This window comes from Leucoraja erinacea, chromosome 13, assembly GCF_028641065.1.
Source record: "Leucoraja erinacea ecotype New England chromosome 13, Leri_hhj_1, whole genome shotgun sequence".
NCBI lineage: Eukaryota > Metazoa > Chordata > Chondrichthyes > Rajiformes > Rajidae > Leucoraja > Leucoraja erinaceus.
Window position 1 is genome coordinate 43,196,282 of NC_073389.1, and position 24,623 is coordinate 43,220,904.

At 38.2% G+C, this 24,623-nt stretch overlaps 1 protein-coding gene across 1 annotated transcript in view; it reads right to left on the minus strand.

The window, feature by feature from the left end:
• Positions 1-2,287: 2,287 nt before the first annotated feature.
• Positions 2,288-24,623, minus strand: part of paxbp1 (PAX3 and PAX7 binding protein 1) — a 38,464-nt gene continuing 16,128 nt past the window's right edge. The window contains exons 8-18 of the mRNA XM_055645074.1: positions 18,148-18,271; positions 17,182-17,284; positions 16,762-16,877; positions 14,741-14,940; positions 13,202-13,349; positions 11,076-11,197; positions 9,796-9,872; positions 7,177-7,243; positions 5,821-5,967; positions 3,601-3,755; positions 2,288-2,884 (exon numbers count right to left, since the gene is read on the minus strand). Coding sequence (XP_055501049.1) covers positions 2,767-2,884; positions 3,601-3,755; positions 5,821-5,967; positions 7,177-7,243; positions 9,796-9,872; positions 11,076-11,197; positions 13,202-13,349; positions 14,741-14,940; positions 16,762-16,877; positions 17,182-17,284; positions 18,148-18,271 — 1,377 coding nt within the window. The 3' untranslated portion in view covers positions 2,288-2,766. The remainder of the gene's footprint in view (positions 2,885-3,600; positions 3,756-5,820; positions 5,968-7,176; positions 7,244-9,795; positions 9,873-11,075; positions 11,198-13,201; positions 13,350-14,740; positions 14,941-16,761; positions 16,878-17,181; positions 17,285-18,147; positions 18,272-24,623) is intronic.

Below are 24,623 nucleotides of genomic sequence, written 5' to 3' on the forward strand. Positions count from 1 at the left end.
TGGTTGCTCTTTTAAGTATTTCTTGGCAAACTGTAACCTGGCCATCCTATTTTTGCGCCCAACCAGCGGTTTGCATCTTGCAGTGTAGTCTCTGTGTTTCTGTTCATGAAGTCTTCTGTGGACAGTGGTCATTGACAAATCGACACCTGACTCATGAAGAGTGTTTCTGATCTGTCAAACAGGTGTTTGGGGATATATCTTTATTATGGAGAGAATTATTGTGTCATCAGCTGTGGAGGTCTTCCTTGGCCTGCCAGTCCCTTTGCGATTAGTAAGCTCACTAGTGCTCTCTTTCTTAATGATGTTCCAAACATTTGATTTTGGTAAGCCCAAGGTTCGGCTGATGTCTCTAACAGTTGTATTCTTGTTTCTCAGTCTCATAATGGCTTCTTTGACTTTCATTGGTCCTGATGTTGATGAACAGCAATAAAAGTTTGCAAAGGTGATGGAAAGACTGGCTGCTGAGAGTTCTCTTATACCTGCATTAAGGAGGCAATTAAACACACCTGAGCAATTACAAACACCTGTGAAGCCATATGTCCCAAACATTATGGTGCCCTGAAATGGGGAGGGGGGGGACGGACTATCTTTCAACACAGTTGTAATTTCTACACGGTGAACCCAAAATGTATAACAATACCCTTTAATAAAAGCTGACAATGTGCACTTTAACCACATGTGATGTTTTCTATTACAAATCTCAAATTGTGGCGTCCAGAGGAAAATAAATCAATGACTGGTCTTTGTCCCAAACATTATGGAGGGCACAGTAGTTTTCAGCATTTCTCTTGACCAACACCCTGCCCTCCTCCCAATTTAGGTCCAAGCCCTTTTATCAGCCTTGTTATTCAATTCTCCCGAACTCTGGTCCCAGTGCAGTTCGGTTGCAGCCTGTTCCAACAGAACTATTCTTGCTTTCTTCAGTACTGATGCTGGTGCAAATGATTGAATCCTACTTACTTTACACCAATCTTTGATTTATACATTGACCTCACTAATCCTACTACCCTTATAATCCAGAGACTACTATCTGCTATGGGTCTGCTTTTGATTTTTTTTCACCACAGCTCCTCAAACTCTCTCATAACACTTTCCTTAGTTTCTAGATTCTCAAGCTCCCAGCAGCCCTACCTTGGCACTGTGTGTGCAACATGCCCATTAAAGTTCATGCTCTTGATTGCTTAGGGCAGTACCCATTTACCAAACCTTTTCATTCATTACTTCAACTGCCTTCCACTTTACTTACTGACCCCACATGAACAGCTTTCTATACCATGATGTCACTTTGATTACTCGGCTTCTGCCTGTCCCAGCAATCTGACAACAAATGCAATTAAACTAATTGAAACACTTTCTACATCGTGTCACTTTCTATTGCTTAATTGTAAAGCAAGTCTGATGCATCAATAGTCACTATTTTATTAATAGTAACTTCAGATAAAGGCATACTACCATAATAAATAATAAAACAATACCAAAACTAAACTAATGTTAGCATTTCTCCCAATTACACATAAAAGGAATAAATGAAGGCGAGCTGACATTTCTAATGTGTATTCATCTTAGCTTTGGAAGTAATGCAAAACATTCCACAGATCCAAGCCATTGGGTTACTAAAGTGCAAGAACGACTGATTATAATACAAGTGCGAAATGACTTGGACAAATATCCTCTTCATTCTAGATAACCCAACCCACCCCCACTCCCCCCCCCCCCACCTCCTCCTCTCTTACCTATGCCCCACTATGGGGTACACACATTTCTCCCACTATTCTGCTCTCCTTTCCCCTTCCACCTATATCCCCCTTCCTCTGGCTTCACATTTCACTCTTCTCTCCTTATCTCACTCCCTTTTGCCTTTTCATCTCTGAACTTTGCTCATTCATCTGCTGATCAACCCCCATCCCCCCCCCTCCATCGCCTGTAGCCATCTACCACTTGTCCCGTCCCCACCTCTTTTTTAGTTACCCCTACTACAGTCAGTCTGAAAAGTCGTGATCTGAAACGTCACCTATCTGCCCTCCATGGATGCTGCCTGCCTAGCTGAGTTACTCCTGCACGTTTTTATTTGTAAACCAGTATCTGCAGTTCCTTTTTTCTTCTCTTCATTCTATTCTTCAACTCAGGTATGATGCAATATCATGAAAGCAGTAATATATTGGAGAGCGTGGGGGGGGGGGGGGGGAGAGAAGAGAGAAAAATGTTTTGTTTGTAATGCACGTCTTGAATAAATCTATCAACTCATCTTTTACAATAGGCGCCATTTGCAAACTAAACAATTTCAACATACTGAATAGCTTGTTTATTTCATTATATTCGTAAAATAATAAAACATGTAATTTAGCAGGTTCTAAATTAAACAAATGCAACCCAATGATACTTGACGATTATCTGAAGGTTGAACTTGTATTTTCACAGTTTGTTTCCAGTACTTGCTCGAGTCAGAATCCACAAATATTTGGATGGCAACAACCAAAATCTTGTTAATAATTGCTTCTTGTAAGAGAAACCAGCAGATATTCAAAACGATAGAAATCCAACCAAGGTGGATTAAAAAAAATTACATTCTCAATTTGTTGTGCAAGGGTTGCTGGCTGAAGGAGAGTGTTTTTCAAGAGTCTAGCTGTACCTTTGAGCACAAGAGATGGAAAATATTAAATATCAAACAGTTGCAATTTGACAACGCCATCAATTTTCTTTTACAAAGCATCTGTACATATATACATCATACAAATGGCAGGAATGTTCATGTTTCTGTCCATAATCTCACTTCCCATCAAGTAATGCTTTAATGTCCTTCACACCATATTCATTTGCCACAGCTGTTGCATGATCCAAAGCATGGATGATGGCCAGAAATTTAATCACTTGCTTTATATTCTCCCTGCAAAGTAAATGTTTCAAAAAGGCAAATTACATTCATCGAATAAAAAGAAAATTACATATTATTGCACACCACCTTCAACCCACTCAGTTGTAATTAAATGATTAAGTAGAACTGCTCACTCTTTTCCCCTTTAGTATTTTGTCAGTTAAATACTCAATAAATGATATTTTTAGAGCTATTGCATTTATAAATTTAACATGGACAAATTAACTTTTCACATTAATTTTCTATTATTTTGTGGTTCAACACTCCCTAAACCTAATTTAGACAGCAATCTGTTGTAGCCCACATATGTCGCAAAGGAAAACCTGCAGCTTGCATGATGACATATTAGACATATGACATTCATTTCTGAAAGCAGATCCTTTACTCCAATGCAATTAAAATAGCAATTAAATACTTACTTGCATACAGGAATCAATTAGACACAACCAATAGCCTTGAAGGAGGCTACCCATTTTATGTCAGGGTTGGAAATGAAAAAAACTAGGTGTGGGATACAGTGCATATATATTCCATTGGGTAAATTTATTCCAAGCCACTTTTCCCATGGATAGGTTTTAATAAAATCACATTACACATCACCCATCAGTGTCCTATAGACAATGAAGCTGCTTTTTGCACTTAATTAGGAATGGTCTGACATTCTCAGAAATTACTTTAGATGTAGCCACTAATGTGAATGCTAAACTGAGTCTGTGCCACTTATTTACCTGGCTGTGCGCTTTTCCACATCTGAGCACCCAAGGCTTAACCTATAAGTCGTATTGGCCAAGTGAACAAGATAACAACAGAAATTTTCCATCTGTGGAATACTCTTGTCTCCTTTAAGGTTGGCAAACCAGTTCTTTGGTAAACAAGTGATCAGCTGAAAAACAAAAACACCATCATAAAATTCAGTCTTTTTTCCCCAACATCAATACCATTTCAATTGTAAGCGATGCGCCATATATATGCAATGTGTTTTAAACCATTCATTCGAAATAATGCCTGGGCGAATAAGTGCTAAAATCATTTAAAGCACAATGGCCATACAGCAGAGCGTGCCTGTGCCAGCCCTATGAAACACTGGTTGCACATGGCATTCCAACAATTATCTAACTAACAATTCAAACTCCACATATCTATGTTACTGACCATATCCACTTTTGAAATATACAATAGACAATAGGTGCAGTAGGCCATTTGGCCCATCGAGCCAGCACAGCTGTTCAATGTGATCATGGCTGATCATCCCCAATCAATACCCCGTTCCAGCCATCTCCCCATATCCCGACTCCATTATCTTCAATAGCCCTATCTAGCTCTCTCTTGAAAGTATCTAGAGAACTGGCCTCCACTGCCCTCCGAGGCAGAGAATTCCACAGACTCGCAACTCTCTGTGAGAAAAAGTATTTCCTAGTCTCCATTCTAAATGGCTTACCTCTTATTCTTAAACTGCGGCCCCAGGTTACGGACTCCCCCAGTGTCACATCGGGAACATGTTTCCTGCCTCTAGTGTGTCCAAACCCTTAATAATCTTATATGTTTCAAGAAGATCCCCTCTCATCCTTCTAAACTCCAGAGTATACAAGCCCAGCCGTTCCATTCTCTCAGCATATGAGTCACGCCATCCCGGGAATTAATCTTGTAAACCTACACTGCACTCCCACAATTAGGATTATAATTCTGAAAAAAGATTATGCTTCAGTTAGATCTGGAAAAAAAGCATTAAATAATATAAAGGATTGAAATTCAAGAAATTTGGAGTATTACTATCCTAATGAAATGATTTTCATAATTGAGTTAACTATTGCCACTTTCCACAAGGGGCAGAATTCTTGCATCCAAGGCAGATATGTGTTTGATGCACCCATCATTGATCTTAGTAGATTGTCTAGACCAAAACACTAGTTTAGTACTTGGGGAGTAATGCATAGATGAGACAGCAGAGTGAAGCAGCTAAGTTAAGTTAGACCTCAGCTCTAGTGATGCAGGTTCAATGCTGACCTCTGGTGCTGTCTGGGTAGAGTTGCACTTTTTTCTTGTGACCATTTTCTTTTTGAGAGGCTGTTCGTTTCCCCCCCCCCATTGCTTAAAGATGTGCAGGTTGATTAGTTAATTGGCCAATGAAAATTGCCACTAGTTTTAAGTGAGTGGTAGAATCTGTGAGGTATTAATGGGAACGTGGAGAGAATAAGAGATTAATGAAATAATAGTCTAAATGAGTGCTTGGTCAGCAAGAATTTTGGGAATTGAAGTGTCTGTTTCCTTGAGCCATCACTCAATGGCTTTAGAGGTGGCAATTTTCAAATAAAGCATCTGTTCTTTCAAGCAATTGTGAAAGCTCCAATGATAATGACATCTAGGAGAATTCTATGTGTTTACTAAAGTATATATCTATTGATTTATGTGTTCGTTTGTCAACTTCCAAAGCAACTATGTTGTGTGGTTTTCCACGGTAAAACTGGCAGCACCTTTGATCTACAAAATGTACTACTAGGATTTCCTATACAATAACAAAAGCAACTTTAAAATACTTCACTGGCAATAAAATGCTCTTGAACAATGAACACAAAGAAAAGTTAGTCGAATACAAATTATTTAAATGAATGGAATAAAGTCTTGTAATTTATTTAAAATAAGAGAAAAGCAAAACAAAGTTGGAAAGGAACTACATTTGAAAGAAGGGTCTCAATCCGAAATGTCATCCATTCCTTCTCTCCAGAGATGCTGCCTGTCCCGCTGAATTACTCCAGCTTTTTGTGTCTAAATTTGAAAGTCTGACTTTACGGACTTCACAATATCTGACTTTGGGTGCAAAGATCATAATATGACCAGTCAATCTCACCGATGTATGCACCAAAGAGGCATTATTGCATAACATTTCAATGTCTGGTATTTAAAAGTCTGGGATCTTTGAATGTTTTAAACCCATTCCTTGGCCTACTTACACTTTGACACTTCTTCAGACTGTCATCCCCTGGATCAGAGTTTTGCAGAGCGAGAAGAATATGGCGATTTAAAAGACTATCCACCGTTAACTCTTGTAGCACTCGATTTGAAATTATGCCAGTCCACTGCAAGATGTTGTCCAATAACTGGAAAAAAAAAATTAAGAAAGCTTAATTAATTTTGTTGCATAGATGCTATTTGGTTGTCTGTGTCCATTGTTAACCAATAATCTTACATTAAAAATATTGTACAAAATAACGCTATTTTTTGCCATCATCGGAACATGTTTTCATAAAAGTATGTGCATAGCAATCTGTGGTGTGAATTTGTGGAATGGTCTGGAACAGGAGATAAAACGTAGCACAAGCATAATTCAGTACAAAAAGACTGGTTTAAAAGGATATTGGGATGAGGATCGGTGATTGTGATATTTGTTATACTGATTGTATTGGGAAGGGTGATTATAGAGTGATGGGTTGTAAATATGACTAAGATACTGTATAGTATATGCGGGTTTTTTCTTTTCTTTGTCTTTTTTGTATGGCTTTGTAAATATTTGATTAGTGTTCAAATGTAAATAATTTGGTGTACATATAGTGGCTGGTGTACATATGGTGTACATATAGCTGCTAAATTTGTATAAGATAATTACAAGCAGTTGAATAAGGGGTGGGAATTAATAAGCTTTGGCTTCTTCCTGCTCCTTTTCGGACACATATGATTTTATTTATTTATAGATATTGTTTATGACACTTTATAAATATTTTTGTTTTGTATTTTGTAAGCTGTTTCACATTTGCTTTTTATTCTTTTATTCTGTTCGAAATAAATAATAAAATAAAATAAAAATAAAAAACATCCAAATTCTGAGGTGCCGGATGGTGTCTAAGTTGATAAGTATTAAATTAAACTCCTTCACTAAACCAAATCTTAACAGCTCAACACACTTAGGTCATAAAACATTCCTAAAGTAGATCTTTAATGCGTTATATTAAAGATATATGGTATCTTGATTATGAACATTACTGAAATTGACCCAATAAGAATGCAAATTATTGGAGAAAACATAAATCGGTTGCAAGTTTATCAAAAAGTTGCCAGATAAAGTCTTCCTGGAAAAATCACAAATGGTGGGTTATTCCATGAAACTATACAAATGAACTGTTGGATTGTTGGCCTTCACTCGAATCAATAATTATTACATTCCTTCCATTAGGCAGCATTGGTCTCATTCAATTTTAGTAGCAATCTATCAATAGATTCAAATTAACGCAGCTCTTCCCAAACTGGAGAATGACTCTCAATTAGACAAATGATAGAAAACCAAAATGAAAAACGTCCACATAAGCTCTCACCTTTAGTGCCGACCAAAACTGTCGTTGAAAAAATAAGTAAGGCGCTGAATTCTTGTTTTCCAGTACACTAAAAAAATGAATTAAATCATTAATTAAATATAAATATTTTTTTACAGATTTACAGATATTGGCTTTTCAACACAAAAACACCTTAAATGTTCATGGCTCAATGCGTTGTCCCTTTTAAAAGCAGCTATTAAAGCAGACAAATATCAGAAATGATTTGTTGTTCTGGGAACACTGGAGAGAGGATAACTGGATAACTGGTATGGATCTTTGAAATCATTTCTAAAATACCCTAAAAAAATATTTGCTTTTGCTCTAGCTAATACCCAAAGTTTGAAGTCAATTACAGAATGAAACTGCAGAGAATGACATAATTCATTCCATGTCGAGACCCTTCTTCAGACTGATGTCAGGGGAATGGGCGGGACAGAGATAGAATGTAGTTGGAGAAACACTAAGACTGATGGGAGAGCTGGCACCAGTCTTACGGTCTCCGACTACATTCTATTTCTGTCCCGTCCACTCCCCTGACATCAGTCTGAAGGGTCTCGACCCGAAACGTCACCCATTCCTTCTCTCCTTCTCTCGCTGAGTTACTCCAGCTTTGTGTCTACCTTCGATTTAAACTAGCATCTGAGGTTCTTTCCTATACATCATTTATTCCATGGCTGTTTGGTAGAACTGTAATTGAAAACTGAATAGAAATATTGAATAAATTTTATTAGCCGAATATGTAGACATACAAGGAATCCCAGTTGCCTGCTTTTGCCTCATAGTTTTGTAATTTTTAATCTTTCTTGTGCTTATCCCAGTCTCTATTGTAGGCTATGTGTTAAACAGTACCTTTCAAGCAATGCAATTTGAAATAATTATTTTCAATGGGATTTGTGTAAGATTGGTGTAGATGGTTGATGATCAACACAGATGCAATAGGCCAAAAGGCCTGGTTCCACGCTATGCGTCTTTAATTGTTTGTTTCTATTTGTGGGAAGGAGAAAAGTGGAGAAGATAGCACAAGAAGATGCACAAGAAAATGCCCATTTCTTGCAACTATTGACAACGTGTAATGAGATCAGATGTGACAGACAAAAATACAGTACAAAGCTTCTTCATACGTCTCGTCTCATATCAGAAATAGAAGAATGCTCAGGTATATAATTAAGAGACAATTTGCACATGGTGCGGTTCCCAGAGGTTGCAGGTGGTTGTCGGAGGTTGCAGGTAGTGGAAGCAGGTAGGGAGACTGACAAAAACCTCCGGGAACCGCACGGAAACCTTGGGTGGGGCGCAAAGTCTCCAGAGGTTTCCGTTCAGGTTTCCTAAGTGGAAAGGGGCATTAATGTCACAGATTTGATGGGGTGCTATCAGGCTAAAGTAGGCAAGTAATTACAGTGCATTATGTGGATGGTACACACTGGTGAACAGGGCATCAATTAAGTGGGCTGTTTTGTCCTGGACCGCAATGAGCTTTGTGACTACTCTTGGGAGTTGCAGTCACCCCAGGAAGTATAAAATATTCTATTACCCTATGGTGGAAAGCCTTTGGAGCGCGAGGAAATGCAGCCCTGTTCTGTTCTTGTAGTCACAGAATTGATGTGGTGGATCCAATTGAGTCTGTGGTCAATGGTGATCCTCTCAACGTTGTTGGTGGAGTCTTGGTGACAGAATGCCTTTGAGTGTTTGACTGTTAATTTCTTCCTTGTTACACATAGTATGATACTTTTCCAGTGCAACTGCTACATATCATTTATCAGTCCATGCCTGAAAAATGCAGAGGACTTGCTGCACGCAAGCATGGGCATTTTCATGTGCAGAGGAGTTGTGAATGGAATTGAACACTGTGATTGCTAGTATTTCAGATTTGACATTATGATGGACAGTCATAGACAAAGCAGCCAAAGTTAATTAGGCCTAGAACTCTGCCGTGAGGAAATCCTGCAATCAAACATCCTTCTTTGTGCAATGCAGGACTCCAATTACTGGAGTATTTTCATGAGGCTAGTTTTACTTTGATGAACATTGACTAGTTTTTACCAGGACCCCTAAATTTCAACCTCGTTCATACTGTCATATCTCGCCTTGGTGACCTCATTAGAGAATGAATTTTTTGAAGGTTTGTGGAGAAAATTCAAAATGCAACAGATTTCATATATTCCCTGCTCACAAAAGATGTGCCCTATGCAAACAACATAGGAGAGGCTTTGAAGTGTTAAATTATCATGCTCCACTCCAGAAGAAATTTACAACCAAACACCATGAGAGATACATCACATTTCTGTCATACACGTGGCATTGTGGGAAGTAATTGGAACTTAAGTTCTCAACTTTCGCCAACTGTCTTAGCCATGTTCCATGAAAATGACCATGAAAACTTAAGATAATTATCAATGTATAATTATTTGCACTTAGGTTTATCAAACATCGCATATTCTTACATTTAAAAAATGTAAAACTATTATATTCAGGCATCATCATAGGATGCAGTCTTTAGACTTTACTTTAGACTTTTGAGATACAGCGCGGAATAAAATTAACACATACTTAAGAACTATTGTGTCTTGTTTGTCACTCTTAAGACAATGTCTAAAATACGTACAATAAGGAAAAGCATACCTTCTGGGATATAATGGCACAAATATATCTTCATCCACTGATTTTCTAATTCTCAAGATGATGGCTTTTAACAAATTCTGAAAGAGGATTTGACTTAATTAACAATGGGAAATCATTTCAAATATCAATGCTCTATATTTCCAAAGGTAATTATGAATCAGAAGTAAAATCAAATAAATTTAGTCCTTAGATATTAAAATCATGATGCTTTTGAGGGTGACTTAAGATAATCCTACAAACTATTCTGAATTATTCAAACAATCTGTAGTCTCTTGACCCGAAATGTCACATATCCATGTTGCCTAGAGATGCTGCCTGGACTGCTGAGTTACTCCAGCATTTTGTGTTCTTTTGTGTATTAACCAGCATCTGCAGTTCCGTGTTTCTATATTCAAAGAGTGTTCCTGATAAGTGTAGGAAAGAACTGCAGATGCTGGTTTAAATCGAAGGTAGACACAAAATGCTGGAATAACAACGGGACAGGTAGCATCTCTGGAGAGAAGGAATGGGCGACGTTTCGGATCGAGAGCCTTCTTCTGATCTTGATATTGTACTGATATTCTTTTCTTCAATTCATGAAAATCAGTATACGAGCATGTCTTCGTTATTTGTCACTGTTGCCAAATACAATGTAAATAGCTACGTCCATATCAAGTAAACTGCCTTTCCAACACAAAAAATCTCAAATGTTCACGGCTCATAATGTGTTGTTCTTTTTAAAAGCTGCTGTTAAAGCAGAGAAATATCAGAAAGAATTCACTGTTCTGGAAGCACTGGACACAGGATAGATAACTGGGTAGTTAGATCTTTGAAATCATTTCTAAAACACCCTATTAATATTAGCTTTTGTTCTAATGTAGCTAATCTCCAAAGTTTGAAGTAAATTACTGAATGAAACTGCAGAGAACAGTCATTCATTCCATGGTAGAATTATCAAAGTAAACCATTCACCTACTTTTGCCCTTTTGTTTTGTTAATTTTAACTCTTAATGCAGTTATCCCATTCTCTATTAAAGGCTACTTTTTAAACAGTATCTTTCAAGCAATGCGTTAAAGATCACAAAAATAGTGTAAAAAATGTTGCTTCTGCTTCGAAAACCTGCATCTTCCTTGAGCAGTTACTGAACCCTGTGTCACTGGAAACAGTTTCTCTTTATTTACCCTACCTACCCAATTCTTGACCGTGACACATTAATCACTAAATTATCTTAACTTGCACTTGAAGGACTGAAAAGAACGTAAAGAGACCAAAATGGAAACAAAATTTAACATAGTCATACCTGTGTATATTTATTTTCTCCATTAACAACCGAAGGATAGCCTTCAACTAACTTCAATAACAATTTGACTAGTCGAGATGTTTGAGACGTTGATAAAGGATCCCAAACGTTTTCTGCGAGGCCTAGAGTAAGGATTAAAAAATATTTATTCATGCGTTAGGAAGGACATTCTTGCCATAGAGGGAGTGCAGAGAAGGTTCACCAGACTGATTCCTGGGATGTCAGGGCTGTCTTATGAAGAAAGACTGGATAGACTTGGTTTATACTCTCTAGAATTTAGGAGACTGAGAGGGGATCTTATAGAAACGTACAAAATTCTTAAGGGGTTGGACAGGCTAGATGCAGGAAGATTGCTCCCGAGGTTGGGGAAGTCCAGGACAAGGGGTCACAGCTTAAGGATAAGGGGGAAATCCTTTAAAACTGAGATGAGAAGAACTTTTTTCACACAGAGAGTGGTGAATCTCTGGAACTCTCTGCCACAGAGGGTAGTCGAGGCCAGTTCATTGGCTATATTTAAGAGGGAGTTAGATGTAGCCCTTGTGGCTAAGGGGATCAGAGGGTATGGAGAGAAGGCAGGTACGGGATACTGAGTTGGATGATCAGCCATGATCATATTGAATGGCGGTGCAGGCTTGAAGGGCCGAATGGCCTACTCCTGCACCTAATTTCTATGTTCTATGTTTCTATGTTAGATTTTCTTGTATTCAATTCCTTAGGCTTCAACATGTCATAACCTGTTCAAACAGAATGCTGTACTCCCATAAACTCGGAAGAGCTAGCCTGCATATTTTATCACATTTTGTTATGGGAATAAACAATTAGCCATTATTCCTTTACTGTCACCATTTTACTTAGTTGTTTTCCTTGCAAATTTTGTACAATCATATGAAGCACACGTCAGTTATTAGGAATGCCAGCCTGCTTTAAAGAGAATCAATACACCTAAGTCCGACCAGTTAAAACCATGCTCAAATTTTGTATTTCTTTTAACCATTGGTGTATTATCTGATCGTTATATCCCCATCTATGAAAATAGTTTGCATTCTCTAGTGAGTCTAAACTACAAACTGTCTGACCAGCTACATTGTTGATGTAATCAGTTGCTGATTTAATATCTTAGAACCGACAAATAAGAACAAATAACTTAAACTAATTTGGTCTTAATAGTGCACTGTGGAGGTAAAGGGATAAAGTTTAAATTCTGCAAAATAGATTGACCTTCAGACTAGAGAAAACTATAACATTGAGTTTCCCCAGGGGTATGCACGGGAGCCACTGTTTTTTTAAATGTTACAACTATACAAAGCATAACTTCCAAATATGCAGGTGACATAAAACCTGAAGACATGGTGAACTACGAGGAGAATAGTAATAGAGCAGCTGGTGGAATGGGAGAATTGGTGCCATATAAAAGCTAATGCCGAGAATGCAATGTGTTACACTATGGTAGAAAGAATGGGAAGACAATAAAAATGAGAGGATACATTCTTCATTAAATATAGTGAAGAGACCATTCAGCCCCTCATGCCAGTGCTATCATTCAACACAATGATAGCTGTTCCATGTCTCTGACAATATTCAAATCACAATTCTCTTATTATCCTAAAATTGAGCTTTGCTGAATGTCCTCAGCAACTGAGGATAAGAGGGGATATTGAAACATAAGATTATTAATGGTTGGACATGCTAGAGGCAGGAAACATGTTGGGGGAGTCCAGAACCAGGGGCCACAGTTTAAGAATAAGGGGTAAGCCATTTAGAACAGAGATGAGGTAAACATTTTTCTGTGAGTTGTGAGTCTGTGGAATTCTCCACCTCAGAAGGCAGTGGAGACCGGTTCTCTGGATACTTTCAAGAGAGTGTTAGATGTCAGGGGATATGGGGAGAAGGCAGGAACGGGGTACTGATTGTGGATGATCAGCCATGATCACATTGAATGGCAGTGCTGGCTCGAAGGGCTGAATGGCCTACTCCTGCACCTATTGTCTATTATGATATGGTAAAGTCTAGTCATATGTTGCAATGTTTTGACCCATAAGCTGAGACTGAGAAATCTTTGCAAACAGGAGGATAGCGCTCATAGGATGCATTCTTTCACTTTTCTAAGATACTAAAAACGTAATTACCTGTTAGTTTTGGTAAGACCACTTTTTCAACGATTGCAGGTAACAAGTAAGTGTCAACATCATCTATCTGTGGATTTTCTCCTTCTTCACATCCGTAGAACAGTAATGATTCAAACCAGAGCATACTTTCAAAGTCACAACAAATTGGCTGTTAGAAAGATATAGATAGTGTTAGCCGTTGAAGAAAATGCAAGAGCAATTTGCAAAATACTATTTTCATGATATTATTCGATATTTACATTTTAAGTGAATGAAAAAGACATGAATCTGTGAGAGCCTTTCCCAATCCAAGAATAAGACATTATAGACAATGTAATTCTGAAGCGTAATTAAAACTGGCAATTTGCGCTGCGAGCTCCCATACAATGAATTATTGATAGAGCACGAAACAGTGTCTCAAATACTTTTCCATCCATTTTAACGCACCTCATAACATTCCCGCAATACCACAAAATGTAAATCAGAGGTCACAACAACATCATCCACGAGGGTATATTCAATTTTCCACTTTAGAGACAAACATTTTAAAATGTTCATGACTATTATAAGATTTAGTTTTAAAAATACAAATTTAAACTTGGCTTCCAAGCTTTGAATGGACAGCTCAATAAAAATGTAGAGACCAATAAACTGGGTTCGAAAAATCATGAGCAGCAATGTCACTGGAAGGATGCTTTCAAGTTTGTTCCAGAAGGAAACAGTGCAGAAGACAAACAGAGGGACAATGGGGGGAAGCTGGCATGAAGGAAAAAAAATTGTATAGGGACCAATATGGGGATTGGGAATAGATGGGGATGGGGCTAGGATTAGACCAGGGACGGGAGGAGGGGAAAGGCGGCAAGCGAAAGGAAAGTGTAAGGGTAGACGAGAGCAATAAAATTGGAATGGGATGCAGCACGAACTTAATACACGGAGAGGGATGCAGCATGAACTTTTAGCCTCTGTTACCCAACTTTAATGCAGCTGTCGCACATTTATTTAAAACTTTATCATTATAAGTATCCATCTTTCTTTTTTTAAATCAGCAGTGAAGTTATTTGCATAGCTCTATCAGAGAATATATTTCTTTGAATTTTTATTCTATTCTAGTCAGCCACAGCTCATTTACAGGATTACATAGACCAGTGTCCACTTCAGAATGTTGAAGCACAACAAATTGAAATACAAGAGACTGTAGATAATGAACAAAAAACAAATTGCTGGAGGTCAGAATGTATCTGTGGAGGGAAATGGATAGACGTTTCAGGTCAGGGCCCATCATCAGTCTGAAGAAGGGTCCCAACCCAAAACATTGTGTGTCCATATCCCTCCACGGACACTGCCTAACCCGCCGAGCTCCTCCAACAGTTTTTTTTGTGCTGAAATACATCAAATTTGATCATTCTCAAAGCAACTTTTAATGCACATGATAGGAATGACAAGTTTTTGGTATTAGCAGTGGGTGAGAATTGTATTCACAAAGCCAATACTCAATGCTTATACCTCACAATTCTTTGAGAAGCCGAGATTATCCAAATCACAAAACCATTCAGTTCTCACCTCAAAAGGATTCCATTTGATGAGTTGTAATCGAATTAGTGGATTGAGCAATTTTGGAAGGCAGAGACCAATATATGCATCTTTGTAATGAGTGTAATACATCTGGCGCCAGACTTCAAATCGGGACTTGATCGAATCAAGTGTACAGAAATCATCCAAAACATCTTCAAACACTTTCCTGGAGTCATTAACAATTCGATCTACAAAATAATTTTGAATTTAGTGTTTTTTTCTGTATCACCTGCATTATATCCATCCTCCATAAAACACATGTAGCTGTCATGCTTTAAATAAACTAGCTGTTTTAGATAGTTTGAGACGGTGAGAAAATGAGAAAGAGCCCGCTGTATTCTAATTCCATCTTTGCAATCATTGTTATCAGGGTTTAAAATGAGAAGGGATCAATAAATTGATTGTTATTCCAAGATTACCAACTGAAATCAGGAATTAGAGTCATAGTGTGATAAAGCGTGGAAACAGGCCCTTCAACCTAACTTGTCCACACCGACTAACATGTCCCACCTACACTAATCCCACCTGCCCACATTTGATCCATATCCCTCCAAATCTGCCCTATCCATGTACTTGTCTAATTGTTTCTTAAACGCTGGGAAGGTCCCAGCCTCAACTACCTCCCCTGGCAGCTTGTTCAATACACCTACCACCCTTTGTGTGAAAAAGTCACCCCTCTGATTCCTGTTAAATTTTTTCCCCTTCACCTTAAACCTATGACCTCTGGTCCTTAATTCACCTACTCTGGGCAAGACTCTGTGCATCTACCCAATCTATTTCAATCATGATTTTAAATTGAAAAAACAAAGAAATGCAGATGCTAGAAATCTGAAATTAAAACAGAAAATACTGCAGATATTTAGCAGTCCGACATCATGTATGGAGAAGGAGCAAAGAAAATGTTTGCAATATGGCCAGAGAAAGATTATCCGGGTGACCCAAATGTTTTTGGGAGCATGTAGGGGAAAAGACCAACTTGTTAATCATAACTGATCAGTCTGCAGTAATACAAATAGAACATCAAAACAGAAAAGTACACACAGGAACAGGCTCTTCGGCCCACAATGTCTATGCGGAATGGTTTTTGAGATTTAAAAAAACTTTGCGGAACTGTGAGACAGAACAAAAATTTCTGCTCCTTTCCTTTGTTGATAAAAGTCCACGATCTTCAACATTTTATAAGGAAATTTTGAACAGGGCAGACTTGCCGCTGCTTGAATTTAAAAGAGTGAAATGGGACTTGACTGAAACGTACAAAATCCTGAGGAATCTTAAATGGTGGACATGATGATATAAGGACGTGATGATGGTTTAGAAGAGATAGTGAAATTTTTACCCTGAAAGTTGAGTTTCTTTATACTCTCTACCTTGTAGGGTGGTGGAGGTAATGTTTAATATTTTATTAAGGCAAAGCAGAAAGATACTTAGCAAGCAAGTATGTAGTCAGGAATATAGAGTTCAGGTTATATTCAGATTAGCTACAATTTTATAGCATGGTTGAGGGACCCAGTGGCCTATTCCTGGTCCTAATTTGTATGCCATCCATTGATTTAGGCACATGTACTCTTAAGATCTCATGGTTCCAGAATCCTTTTGAAAATGTTCATTCTAGTTGCTTCCTTCTTTCCGCTGAATGTAATGTTGTATTTTTGTTACATTTTATCGGGCACACTCCAATAGCCTGATTTTATCCTCTCGGTCTACTACCTACCTACCACTTAAAAGCTTATCGCATTTACAAAATTGGAACTAGTGCCGAGTCACTGGAGTCCTCATTATTAAGCATTACTTAGTGGACTTATATGCAAACAACTTTAAATTGAACCATCTTTGGTCAATCTATTCCACAAAAGAAACCAAAACCACCATTGTATTAGCTGATACAATTACCCCTTTACTTCTATTAATTTCCACATTGAAAATACGAATTTCCCCACATTGAACAGTCAAAAATGTGCTAAAGTTTAGCAATTAAACAAATATATCAGCTTATCTTCGAAGCAACATACCATTTTCTGTATTAAAACTTGTGATGTCTGTGGATGTCTCTTCATCGTCACTTGATAATCCTTCATGGTGTTCAGCCATCTTGCCTGCTTGCTCTCTGGCCAACCTTCGACGTGCTCTAAATTAAAATAGTCCATCATTAGGTCCTGGAAATCTTTTCTTTAGAACCTTATATTTTTTACCTTACACTTGTCTTTATTAATTGTGCAAAATACTACCAATTTGATGTGCTATAAATTGCAATAGGAGGACAATCTTTTGGCAGTTCATATGCAAATTCTGCTCCACAACAATTGTCTGCCAGCACCACAGTATAACATTTAGTTTAGCTCGCCGAGCTGGACCTAGCAATGAATGATGATGTTCATATTTAAACAGCTGTTTACTATGTAAAAAGATAGATTTCAAGTGTGCCGTCATACCTACGGGCCTCCCTCTCTGCAATCCTTCGTTGTTTGGCATTTTCTTGATATAAAGCACGGTCACGACCAAATGAATCCAGACTTGGTACCATTACAGTTTTGCCTGAAAATCCAAATTTTTCAAAATTACCAAAAGATCTTGTAGAAAAACCTATTAAGTAACACTAACTTTAATTTTCATTGAACACAAAATGTAAACCTATTGGGACCCACACCGTTTTGTTTGTAAATTGAGTAAAGATGAATGCAACTAGCGATAAAGAGATCATTGAGAAGAGTAAAATTACATATTTTTTAAAACATTACTGTTAAAATCTGATTGAATTTTGGAGATGCAATTTAAGAAAATGTAGTAATCTACCAATTAATGTACATATCTTTAAGTACAAAAATTAGAAAATGCTATGAAATACACGCTGCTCAGAATTATTTTAGAGGTCAGCTTTGAGACACGCATGAAATTTGAAAGAGATATCTTTGCATCGCAGTGGCTCTATGCTGATGGAGATCAACTGATAAACACAGATATTCATGCAGGCCCTAGACAACTGTCGTGCTCTTCCACGAGTTTCTTCCTGTTCAAATCATAATCTGACAGAAGTGAGATTAATTTAAGAGTGAGTGAACCCTCAAGTCACAAACAAAATAAATCGTAATAAAAATCTTAAAATCATTCTTCAGCTGAATGATCTTAAGAATATATTTTTTTAATATATCCGTAGCAGCCATAACTGATCCAAAACAAAAATAACCTGTCATTTAACAATACCACAAGTATCTATCAGCACTTGCCCTTTTAATCAGAACACATTATTTCCGCTAAATAAATTATTTAGCTCTTTTTGTATTACATATATCAAATGATTCCCTTGGTAACGTCAAGCCAGTCTGCAATCTTATTAATCTAAAGTATTACAGTGAACAAGGCCGTTCAATGAAAAATAAAAACCTTCAAGATGGACTGACTTGAATGGCTTGAATATTCCGATGATTCATCTTTAATATCATCTTGCCGTCTCTGGACAAACCGGGTAGCCTGCTGTTTCAGCAACTGGTGCATGGCAGTTTCAAGCTCATTAACCAGGGGTACCTGAAAAATATAACACACAACGTAATACCTAGGCCTTTCATAATAGGCCCTGGTCTGCACGAATTATACCATGGAAACAGTTTAAATTCCAGCCAGTCCCTGCATAACTAAAATGCCCAAAGCAATGAGGAAGTAAGATTAGTTTCACATACTTTCTTACTGAGTTAATTTCTACTTGGTCTGCTGCAGAATAATTCATCAAATGGAAATGGAAAATGTAAGTAAGATTTTTAACAATACAAAAAAATTAAAAGCACAATTTTGCATATTAATGGAGGAAAATATTTATTGCATCATTTTTAAATGGATCTTTTCCCAAAAAACTGCTATGAAAATATGTAAGAAAGTAGATTAAAACGTATGAAATAAATCTTCTCAATATTAATTTCATACAGTATTTACAGCTTCAGCAGCCATAAGAAATTGAGTGAAATTGTCGATCATTTCCTGCATCTATGATTTTTTATGAACGTTTAAACAGTATTTGTGATGGTTTGCAATGACCAGGCGCAAAACCATGTGCCATTATGGAAATTTGGCTCCAAAGGTTAGTCATTGCAAAAAGAGCCAGTTCATTTTTTTTGTTAATGACCATCGATTCTGCTGTGTGCCTAGATTTCACAGAAACATAGAAAATAGGTGCAGGAGAAGTCCCAGATGAATGAAGTCCTAGATTCCTACTGCATCTACAGTATATTTTGCAACTGGACTCCACGCGGACTAGCAATGTGGAGTTACCAGCCTAGCAGGTCCGGGATACCTCGCCATTAAACCAGACTCTGATCCAAAACTTTGTTTTTTAATTTGTATTTAGGTGACTGAGGGTATGGAAGGGGTAGGATGTTATTATTTTATGAGCCTTCTAATGGATTTTATTTCAATTATTTTAAAAGTAAATGTTATAATTTTCAATGTTTTTGAATGTTTATGGTAGTTTACACAAAGTACATAAATCCCATCTAGATTATGTCCAAGCGCCAGGTTTTGTGTGTGCCTCTCCATTTGGTTCAGGTAAAAACAGACAGGTGGGCACAGCAGGCAGTGAGTTAATCTGGCCTGCACTGTTTGCAAAATTGAGTTCTGAAGCTGATGCATGCTTTAACTGATAATAAGAAGAACATCAGACCGAATTGGCTATGAAGACTTTCTGCATAATGAGGAAACATTTTATATATTTAAAAAATATTCCTATTTATTTTTGTGACTGGAAATAGATCAACAAACTAAAAACAAATTTAAAGGGCAGAGAGAAAAATAATTTCTGTTGACTGAGATAGTAAACGTGGGAGAAGAGTGCAAAATTAGAGATAATCATGAAATAATGTTTTCACACGTTCAGAGAATTTGGAACATTCTTCAATAAATAGCACTGTTCAAGATGAATTGCTGATGTTAAATCTGGTAGATCTTTGTAAAACAAAGATTTGAAGGTAATAAAAATGAACTGTATATGCTGGTTTATACCAAAGATAAACACAAAATGCTGCACTAACTCAGCGGGTCAGGCAGCATCTCGGGAGAAAATGGACAAAGGCTGGTTTGGGTGGGGACCCTCTTCAGACTTGAAGATTCAAAGATTTGAAGGTACTTGGCCCAAAGCATGATAAATGAAATTGGGGTCACAGTTCTGCTGATCTCACTAAATAATAGTACATGCAAACTGCCCTCTCGTTACCAAACCTGGTCAGCATTCTGACCATTCCCTCTTAGCAAAAGTATCAGGTACTTCCCACATTATAAATAGAGAAAAATGTTGCAGTTTCATTGAATGGAGACATAACCCATTTCTTAAAAAGTCTTGATTTTCCCATTTTAATCACAAAATGAAACACGTACACTTGGTTATCAGAAAATATTAAATTTACACAAAGTTTGTTAAATTTAAACCTGAGCCTGTGTTGATTCATTCATGAGATCCAGCACCTGCTCCCAATCTTATCCCTGGTAAATTGCCAATCACCCCATTTTATTTCCTACTCTAATCACCCACACAGTACGACAGAACAGAAGGTGGTCTTTTGCCCAACTTGTCCAAGGTGACCAGGATGGCTATCTGAGCTAGTCCCATCGCCCCATATGCCTCTCAACATTTCCATTCCATATACCTTTGAGTGTCTTTTAAATATTGTAAGTGTACTCTATAACTTCCTCTGGCAGCTCACTCCATACATCCACCATCATCTGTGTGAAGAAAAGACTGTGACCTTCTACCTTATCCAAGCCTCTCTTCATCTTATACACCTGTAGGAGGTCATTCCTCAGCCTCCTATGCCCCAGAGTAAGAAGTTACAGCCTTTCTGTTTAACTCAAGCCCTCCATTCCTGGTAATAATCTTTTCTGCATCCTTTCCAGCATAATGTTCCCATTGCTGGGCACCCAGACCAGCCCTCAATCATCCATGTGGTCTCACCAATTAGTTGTACAGTTGCAACATGACAATTCAACTCCCCTACTCACTAGCCTAACCAATGAAGCAAGCATGCCAAAACCTCTTCATCATCCTGACTACTTGTGTCGCTACTTTCACGGAACTATATATCTGTGCCCCAGTCTCTCTATTTTACAATACTCCCCAGGGCCGCAATTTACTGTGCAAGTCCTGCCCTAGTTTGGCCTACCAAAATCCAACACATTGCATTTATCTGAATTAAACTGCACCTGACCAATCGCCTTATTGTTAAAAACAGCAAAGTACTCCTTCCAAATTCTCTCATTCTGCCATAGTAGCAATACTGGTAAATAGACTGGTAAAGGCAGCATACGGTGTACTTACCTTCATTGATCAGGGCATTGAGTATAATAAAGTCATTTTGCAACTTTTAAAAACTTTAGTGGGCTGCATTTGGAGCATTGTATGCAAATCTGGTTGCCCCATTATGGAAAGGATGTGGAGGCTTTGAAGAGGGTGCAGGAGAGGTTTATCAGGTTGCCGCCTAGATTAGAGGGTATTAGCTATTGGAGAGGTTGGACAAACTTGGATTATTTTCTCTGGACTATCAGGAACTGGGATGAAACCCAATAGATGATTATTAAATCAGGGCAGATAGGGCAGAAAATCAAATATTTTCCCCCCAATATGGAAATGTCAAATATAGAGGCCATAGCTCTAAAGTGAAGGGGAAATGTTTAAAGGAGATGTGCAGGGCAGATTTTTGCAAGGGTAGTGGTAGTCCTTGGAAAGTGCTGCCAGGAGTGGTGATGGAAGCAGATACGATATAAGGGGGATTTAAGAGGCTTTTTGACAGAGGCATTAGTATGCAGGGAAAAAAGGGTTATAGATCACGTGCAGCCAGAAGGGATTCATTCAATTTGGCATGACACTCGGCTGACATCGTGGACCTATTCCTGTGTTCTACTGCTTTATGATGAGCATAAAGGGCAGCTGATCCAAAACCCTGTACTTAGCTCTGTTCAGCCATCACTGATGTGCTTTATGGACTATACTGGATCCTGGTTAAGAAAGATTCCTCCCCTTTTTTTAGGACAACATGTTGCCTTCCTGGTGCCAAGGTTCAGGATGCCTCAGAACAGCTGCAGAACATTCTCAAGGAGGAGGGTGAGCAGCCAGAAGTCGCTGTGCACATTGGCACAAATTACATAGGTAGGAAAGGGGATGAGGTCTTGCAGTCAATATAAGGAGTTAGGCAAAAGGTTAAAACGCAGTACCTCAAGGGCAGTAATTGCTGGATTATGCATGTTAAAATGAAAGGGAAGACCAATAAGAGTAGGGAGCACTCGTTGACATGAGAAATTGAGGCCCCAGTCAAGAATGAGCCATGGGTCAGGAATAAGCAGCTGGCATCAGAGTATTACTGGAAGAATATATGGGATTGAGTGACATTCTTAAGGAAGAAATCAGGAGGGCAAAAAAGGAACACGAGATAGCTCTTTTTCACACAGAGGGTGGTGTGTACATGGAACGAGCAGCCAGATGAAGTAGTTGAGGTAGATGCAACAATAACTGTTAAAATATATTTTTATAGGTACAAGGATAGGAAAGATTGAGGGGTATGGGCTCAACAGGGGCAAATAGGAGATGGGGCATCTTGGTTGGCATGAACAAGTTGGGCAAAGGACCCATATCCATGCTGTATGACTCCATGGGCCTAATAGCTTGACTTGCCTTGGGAAGCTTGACCACATTGAAGAGTTTATATCAACGCAAGTTTTTTTTTCATGATTTAAACAGTTACAGCAGTGATAGGGTTGTCTGTATAAATAATTTGATCTAATAAAGAATTTAACAAATAATTTAACATTTTTTCCCCCCATTTCAAATACTGATGGGGGTCTTATAAATTCCCATTACATTTTTATTTATTTATTTGAAGATCTTTGCCATTTCCTTTTTTTAATATAAACTGCAAATACTCAAAGCTGAAAACAAGACCCTCATTAGGTATAAAAAATTAAAATTGTTGAAAGCTCTGTAAATATTTTATCCCTCCTCTCCTTATCACTATAAAATAATTAATTGTGATGTATAAAAATTAGGAGACCTGTCTCTCGTCCAATCAGATTTCCACCTAATGGTGAAAGGCGGTCAGGCTGGAAGAAACAAAGACCCGCACTTTGCTGGAGTAACTCTGCAGGCAGCCTCTCTGGAGAAAACGGATAGGTGAAGTCTTGGGTGAGGACACTTCTTCAGACTGATCTAAAATGTCACCCCTCCATGTTCTCCATAGATGCTGCCTGACCGACTCTAGCACTTTGTGTCTAACTACGAAAATTTACACTTATCCAAATTGCAGTGTTTCAAGATCATTCAGACATGAAATTCGGATATTCTAGCATGGCAGTTCAAATTTTCAAACACAGAGTCCTCAAAATACACAGACTGGAAATGAAAGTCTCACAAACTATGTGGCTGTATTGAGATGGCTGCCACCCTGACCACTGAAAACCTATTCGACTTCAATTCTAATAATATAAAATATCTTGAGAGATGCAGGCCACGACAAATTCATCCCATATCATATGGTCTTAAAAGTAAAAAGTACTGGACTATCCCACTGCCATAACTGTGGACGGACAGTTCTATGAAGAAAGGCTCCCTGCCCTGCAGAAGACACTTAGACTAAAAACATAAATACACGATTAGAGGAGCATTACATTTATAGAGACTCCTATGGGATAAACAGAGTTTTTTAACGACAGTATCACTGAAATATTGTATGATAAATCAGCTTCAATCTTGTCGGAGAAATACTTAAATTTAAGTACATTTAGCAGCATGATTTAGTAGCAGCACTGCAAACCGTGAGTACGTTGAAAATAACAATTCCAAGAGGTTTTAAAAAAAGGTTACACTTGATATGTATTTGTAAAAAACAATTATGTCTATGTGGATGTCTGTGTGTGTGCGCATGCGTGTCTGTCTGTCATGCCCTGAATTATGCCAAAATGGTACACGATAGCGCCACAATTATTTGGGCCACCTTACTCACCATTGTCCTGTGGTGTGGTGTATCAAGTTTCGTTCAGATTGATGGTATATTTTGTAAGTTATTCACATTTTCACTTTACAAAATCCAGTTTTAGAAAAATCATTTGAAGTTGCAGTGGCAGTTATAGCTGACATCTCAATGGGATTTCATTTACATAAACTGCCCAGCAGCAGTGTTCCACTGTTACAATTTTAACAAAGACAGGACTGCCAGTCCAGAGAGATTTGTTACATTGTTGTAAGGAGAGGGAGGGAGTGAGGGGACGAGGAGGTGATTGTTGTTTAATGTTATATAAACAGGCAGAGGGAGAGAGGGGGAGGGAGGGGAGAGGGGTTATGGAAGGAAGGAAGGAGGGAGTGACTGAGGGTAGGGGAAATGAGAGGGAGGGTGAAGAGGAGGGGAGGGCGTGCTGGGGATGAGGGCAAATGAGCCACACCTGTGTAGTTGGGGGCTATGGGTGAGTGGTGGAATATTGGGTTGGGGGAACAGGTGAATGGTGGAAACGGGTTGCGTTGGGGGACCAGGCCTCCCGTGGGGGCTATGGGGGAGTGGTGGAATATTGCGCTGGGGGAATGGGTTGCTTTGGGGGACCAGGTCTCCCGTGTGACAGGGATCCAACTGTTTTGTTCATGAATGTACAAGATGAGAGCGAGTTAAGCATTTCCCTCGTCCATGGGCATATTTTCTTTCCAGGCAATGATTTCATACATAAATTTCAATATCCCCAAAATCTCATTTTTTAATATACTAGATATCTCAAAAATCAATCATCACTATTTTATGTTGTTGCCATAACATATTACCTGAAAGATTCCTGGAGCCAAAGATGCTTTATTCTTAAGATATTCTGAATTCTGGCAAGAATTACTTTTGAAATTATGTTACTAATAATATCAGTTGTCAAA